Source organism: Fusarium tjaetaba (genome assembly GCF_013396195.1).
Source record: "Fusarium tjaetaba strain NRRL 66243 chromosome Unknown NRRL66243_c0000351, whole genome shotgun sequence".
Lineage (NCBI taxonomy): Eukaryota > Fungi > Ascomycota > Sordariomycetes > Hypocreales > Nectriaceae > Fusarium > Fusarium tjaetaba.
In genome coordinates this window covers 4441-10864 of record NW_023501547.1, presented here as the reverse complement: position 1 = coordinate 10864, position 6424 = coordinate 4441, and the positions used below count along the sequence as shown (strand labels likewise).

Sequence of the window (6424 nt, the reverse complement as noted above, 5' to 3'; positions counted from 1 at the left end):
ACAGCTACTTCCATGCCTTCTGCGCATTTGTGTGCCTCAACTACACTTGGTGAGTAGAATAATTCATTCTTCTTTTCTGCCCGGTTGCCTGTCATGCTGTACGTATGCTCTGGTCCGGTTGTTCTGCCCAGACAAACCCCTACCAACCGCTTGGACTTTCGTGGAAGGACGACGCATCATAGCCTCATTATCTACATCCCCCCCCCCAGCGATCTTTGTCTCTTTGTTATACAAGCCGTTTGCTCGGCTTTTCAACTTGATACATTCCTCTTATTATTGTCGTTGTCATAACCCGTTACCCACGATCTTGCCGGCTTGTTTTCATTTCCCTTCTGAATATCTCGTTTCCCTCCCTATATCCCGTCACGACTGAGGTGCGCCGAGCTACGAGGTACAAGTGACATACCAAAACCGTGGCCCACCCCCTCTTTTGATTCGGGTGCCACACACACATCACATTTCGCGCTCTCATCGCCCAAAACCAAGACCTCCATCATCCTTCTTCCTCTTGCTGCGACTCAGACAACCGTATTCCAGAACTACATTGCTGACTGGTCATCTCACCATTCCAAGAACAGCCACTAAAACCCTGAATCTGAATAAACACTCTTCACCGCCTAGCTCAACTAGGTTTATTCTGATCCCTTCCAAGTCTGCAGCTTCATCTACGACTCAGACAAAGACAAAGAACCCCTCAACTGCTTCTCCGACCGCCGTCTCCCCCGCGCCGACCGTCCCACAAGATATCATCTCCAGACTCCTGCTACTACTAATAACACTGGACTGGGGCTAGCACGGTACGTTCCAGACGATAGATTGGACCTTTTCGCCCGTGCGTTACAAAGTACTCCAGCCAAAGCGACCAAGCCCATTCTCTGCTCTTTGGCTTGCGGAGTACCTGCACCCCCAGGGAGCGCCCCCCAGCGCTTTAACCCCTTGTAGGTACCTGGCCCTTACCATAGGTAGTGAACGGACGCCTGGAGGTCCTACACTCAGTGCCCACCATTTCAACCCCCTCCAACCCCGATCGTCTCCCTCCGACCCTCCGACTCACGACATTCATCTTTCCCACAATACCTTATCTGGCTTCAACTCCATTCGGGATACTTTTCGTTGCAGCGCTTGAATCAACACCCGCCTAGCACTCGCTATTCGTTTATGGACCGCAGATAGCCCACGCTCTGTACTCTCCAAATTCCAAATTCAGCTACAACACTCTCTGTCTAGTGAGTCAAAGGAATCCAACCCTCAACCCCCGGCCATCCGCCCGCCACTTCCCTCCTTGCTGTAACCTCCGCGGCGGTGGGCACCCCATATATGGATGCCCGCTTCCCATCGCCGAGCCGGTCTTCTTAACTTTGCATTCCCCCCGCTTTGTATTCGGCTCTGTCCTGACTTCGCTGACTCGAGCCCTTAACAGGCCAGTTCAAGCTTGATCTTCGTAACTCAAACGTACCATCAACCTTAGCCGAACTGGTGGACGCCCACAATATTCCGCCCACATCCCCCCCTCTTGCTAGGGCAACAACATCCGACTCTTCAATCACGATACAACAAGCTAACCTCTATCATCACTGTCACAATGGCTCAGCACGGCTTCAACCAATTTGGCAACGGCCACAGCGGGGCGAGTATCGACCCTAACGATCTCGCCATGTCAGGTGGTTATTCTCCTTCATTCAACAACTTCAACTCGAACTCTGGAAACGGCACAAACGGATTCACGAATAGCTCTGCTATGTTCGATGATGACGAGCTTTTGGATGGTCTAAATGCACCTCCTGTTACTCAGTCCGGAATCTCGGGTCAGGGCCAGGACTTTTCAGGACTAAGTATGGGTGGCTTCTCTCAGAATGCATTCCCTCATCGTAACTCGGGCCTGCAAATCGACCAGTCACATATGAACGGGTACTCGAGTACCCCCGATGGAGATCCCATTCAAAGCCCATTCAATACTGGTTTCAACACCCAGTACCGACAAATGCAAGGCCACTCACTCGGTACCTCTTTGCATTCCCCATTATCCTACAACGAATCTCCACTGGCGGGCGCCATGAACGCCGATAGCAACGATCCGAACTTCCTCAACGCTAAAGCGAGAGCCAGAATGTCCCAGCAGATGCAGCGGAAGACATCCAATAGCCGTAGCCCTATGTCACCTATGACCCCCAAAACCGCTACCCTTCATGGAATGACAATTGGATCGCAGGAGTCTCCCGGTTTCGGCGGTCAAGCCATGAAGTCAGCCAATGGGCAGTGGCTCAACACCCCTGCTGGAAGCATCCCTGCATCTTACAATTCTGGGTACTCCTCTCCCATGCAGCCTGGCATGAATCAAATCAGTGAGGTTATGATGAAGGGTGGTACTTCGATGCCCGCGAAGCTTGGTGTCGCTTCAAACGCCGTTTCCTCTCAGGAAATGAAGAGGAAACGGCGCCGAGAGTCCCACAACCTTGTTGAGCGTCGTCGACGAGATAACATCAACGAAAGGATTCAGGATCTCAGTCGGCTCGTCCCCACTCACCGTCTGGAGGATGAGAAGATCCGAAAGCTTATCCAAAACGGGACACCTCTCTCTCCATCGTTGACTGGAATCGCCAGCCCTCAAGCAACGTCTGGTCTCGCAGGACCAGGAGCTCGAAGAGCCACTGGAAACACCGCAGGTAATATTACTACAGGTCTCCCTATCGAGGACAAGGACAAGGGTCCCAACAAGGGCGACATCCTCAACGGCGCCGTCAGTTGGACGCGAGATCTCATGTGGATGCTCCATCTTAAACTTCAACAGCAGGAGGAGATGATGAACACTATCGCTGAACTGGGTGGGCACTTCCCCTTCGAGATGACAGAAGATGAGCGACGGATGCAAACCGAGCTCATGGACGCTATAACAAAGAGCGAGAACGGCACTTTCTCCTACTCGCGAACAGCTGGATCTGGTCTGCGAGTCCCTCACCATACCGATTATCGGGGCGACTCTTTGTCAGGAGGAGGAGGCAGCCTCGATCCTGTTGCCATCAGCCCGGATGACAATCTCGATTTGAATGACACCAACCAATTTTGGCACGATCCGGATGACAATAACAGTGGCCACGCTTCAGTCAACTTCAAAGAAGAGGATGAATATGACATGGATCTTACGCAGTAACGTGAGCATTTTTCTAGCCCACCTTATTCGGCCTTTGGGAGCATGTCTCCTCGAGCGCCGACCACAACTACAGTCGTTGGGTGTCCTCTATTGCTTCCTTCAGGTGTCGGCGTTTCCGGAATGTGGTACTGGCATCATTCTCATCATTGCATGTCACTATCCTCCTTGGCCAAGCATTATAATGCAGGGCAGTTCAAGGGGCGTGATCTCTCGGTGTTTTGGCATTCTCTCGGTGTTGTCTTTTTTTTTTCGTTTCGTTTTGGGGTACAGAAGGCTTGTGACTAGCCGCATTATATGGGATTACAGGGGCATGTCCGAAATACTTCCTTGTGCTGAAGGTGTTGATGCTTGCTGGGTTTGCTTCTTATTTTTCTCCTTTCGAAGGTAGGCTGCCTATTCGTGTTGTTTTTCTGTTTTTCTTTCATGTTACGATACCTTGGGTCACTTTATGCATCAAGTCTAGGGCAGTCAATGAATGGATGCAAGGTCAAATCTCGAATGTATCTGGTTTAGGAATCTTCGCTTCTCTCCACTCCCCCTTTCCTCCTTGCAGTCTACTACGCACGGTGCTTTTTGGTCCAAATTTTGGTAACAAGGCGAATGGAAGTAGATCCTTTACTGTACTGGAAGAGTGCTCTGACTCATTGTACGTGCTGCAGTTGTGCAGCTGTTTCGTTGCTTTTTATTGCCTAGATACCACACGCGAGATACTTATCCTTATAAATGTTTCTATCCATGACCACATCTCAACATTTGGACACGGAAGAAGCGTGCCGCAGGAATTTTAGCCAGCTGGGTCACCAATGACGGGTGCATAGCAAATACTCGCTCATAGCTGTCAGTGTGTTCCATACCAGCTTCCGCTTCATGTCCTCCTGTAAAGCGATGCGTTCCAAGGCACATCGGCCATCAAAATACTTGCACATAACCTGCCAACTGTTTGCTAGTTTTTCGTCGTTGAAACGACGGGCGATGGCGGACAGGTAGCGTGATTCCTTGCCGGTGGCCTTCTTGGCATCGAGGATGATGTGAGGTGTCAAGCCTTGGAGATGCGGGTGGTCGTTTACAGACGGATGTGCCGTTGCGACTGGGACAGGCTTACGAGCATGTGCTGTCGCCTTTTCAGCAGCATCGCGCTGGGCTTTAGAGGCAATCCGCTCGAGACGGGCTTTCTCAGCGGCCTGCTCGGCAACGGTGGGGACATGAGAGCCGTCAGTGCCGGAGTGGCCTTCGGAAGACTCGGAGGTGCGTGGGACCGAGGCAGACGTAGAGGCATCGTCTTTGGCCGCTTTTTCTTTGCTTTTGTACGCATCTGCATCCGCGGCGGCACGGAGCTCCTCGGCTTCTATCTCGTACTCAACCTCATACATGATTTCAGGCCAGACGACGACGTAGGCAAATGTACAGAGTTGGGTCACCCAACCGCGGCGCATGAGCCAGGAAAGCATAAGAAGATAGGTTGGGCGGTGGGCTTTGCTAGGCGAAAACTGCTTGTATGGACGAGGTGCTTGAGAGAGCTCAGCGAGAAAGTTCGGAAGTGGTGGAGCCAGGGGGAACGCTCTCTGCCATTCTAAAGTATCGAGAGGAAGACGGGATAAGTCACTATTGGGAGATAGTATGTATTGATCCTTGGCGTGGAGGGGAGGGATAGCAATGGCACGACGCCAGAATATGAAATGCTGAGCATATTTTCGCACTTGGCCCAGGGTCAAGATGTTGCTTTGACCAACTTGGTAGAATCTATAGACATGTTGAGCTAAGTGAAGGGTCGGGGTTAGATGTGGTGAGTCACATACGATTGTGTTGGCTTTGACAGCCGTACAAATTCAACCATTGAGGCTGTAGTTGGGTCTGGATCAGCCTGGAGCTCGTCGATGATTTTCTTTTCATCATCAGTGAGTAGTAAAGCAAAGTTGCGATCAAGAAAACCAGGCTCCTCGAGGGCATCCTGGCTGATGAAGGTATTGGCGGTAGTGAGCCAAAGGCCGCGCTGGGTCCCCTCTTCGCCCTGAGGGAGGTCATCGATGTAGAAAGGAATAGGAATCTGAACCGAAGGGGTCAGAGAGCCAGCAGCAGTATCGAGATGCAGAGCGGCAATCTTGTTTTGAGACACTGCCTCATATATATCGTGCATGGCAGCGGCCAGTGATGAGCTCTGAAGTATTTCTTTCCAAAGAACACTCATTCGTTTCCCTGATCAATGTTTAATTGTGAGTAATTTGATAAAGTTTTGAGCAGAACATACGCTCCTCTCGCGCCTTATCCTTGGCGACAAGTATTCGTTTCGACTCTTTCCACACAAATTCGCTATGTTGCTGGCTGTATTTGAAGGCCTTGCTAACCTTCTTTATAATGTGGTCGTATATGGATTCAACAACATCCTTAACTTCGTTGCTGCTAGGGTTAAGGATGAAGACGAGGTTAAACATGGTCATGGAGCTGCGTTTCTCATCGTCCTTGTCCTTGCCATCTTCCTTCTTGCCGTCCTTTTCCTCTACGGGTTGCTCAGGCGCCTTTCCTGAAGGTAGGGGATCGACCTCATGAGGCGCTGGTTGGTCTTCGTTGTACGTAGAGCGCTTATCAGCGCGGGATGCCTTCTTCGGCTTCTTCCATCTGCCATTTTCAGGGACGTGGATAGGGTAAGATACACAATATAGTGGATCTAATGACAGCTGAAAGAGTTTCTTGTGGTAGGGGCGGGCGGGAGTCAGAATGCCCGCAAGATCGCGAGCAGGGAAGCCTGCAACACGTTCCCACGGAACAATCTGAGATCCAGATTCAGTAAAAGAGTGCTCGTCTGCGTTGCGTCCCTGCTTGGGGAGAGGTACGTCGCCGGCAACATCCGAGAAGCTCTGCTGCGAGAGCCGTTCAAGAAGAATATCCTCAAGCTCGGCACCTGTAGAAGAACTTGACTTGGAATGAGGTTCGATGTTTGCTGGATAGTGGAACACAAATGCTGGGCCATCGCGAGAGCGATTGACTACAAGAGCAACGGCGAGGAAATTGTCGCTAGTAACACTCGGCACAGCCATAGTGACGGGTTTCACATGATAAGACTGAGCTCAGGTAAAAGTAGCTATTGTTTGTCACATGAAGTGGTAACGTTGTTGACCTTATGTAAGTCTTGGACGAGTAGTAGGTACCAGGCACCTATTTCAGATGTGGTTTGTCGCGATGGGGTTTGCCCGATGAACTAACTAACTTACTAGATGACTACGCCTCAGGTGCGTGAGCCTCATGAGCGCCACACTTTCGCAAATAGGTACGAGGGAAGGG

General features: G+C 51.0%; 2 protein-coding genes across 2 annotated transcripts; one reads left to right on the top strand and one right to left on the bottom strand.

The window, feature by feature from the left end:
• Positions 1-1582: 1582 nt before the first annotated feature.
• Positions 1583-3148, top strand: FTJAE_12661 (GATA transcription factor; the record flags this gene model as incomplete). Its single annotated transcript, XM_037345730.1, has 1 exon — positions 1583-3148. The coding sequence occupies one exon, from the start codon at positions 1583-1585 to the stop codon at positions 3146-3148; it is 1566 nt and encodes a 521-aa protein (XP_037200302.1).
• A 797-nt stretch (positions 3149-3945) lies between these two features.
• On the bottom strand, positions 3946-6180 carry FTJAE_12660 (RMD11-like protein; the record flags this gene model as incomplete). The annotated part of the gene is made up of 3 exons (XM_037345729.1): positions 3946-4888; positions 4945-5341; positions 5394-6180. 3 exons carry the CDS (start codon positions 6178-6180, stop codon positions 3946-3948), a joined length of 2127 nt encoding a protein of 708 aa, XP_037200301.1.
• Positions 6181-6424: the final 244 nt, after the last annotated feature.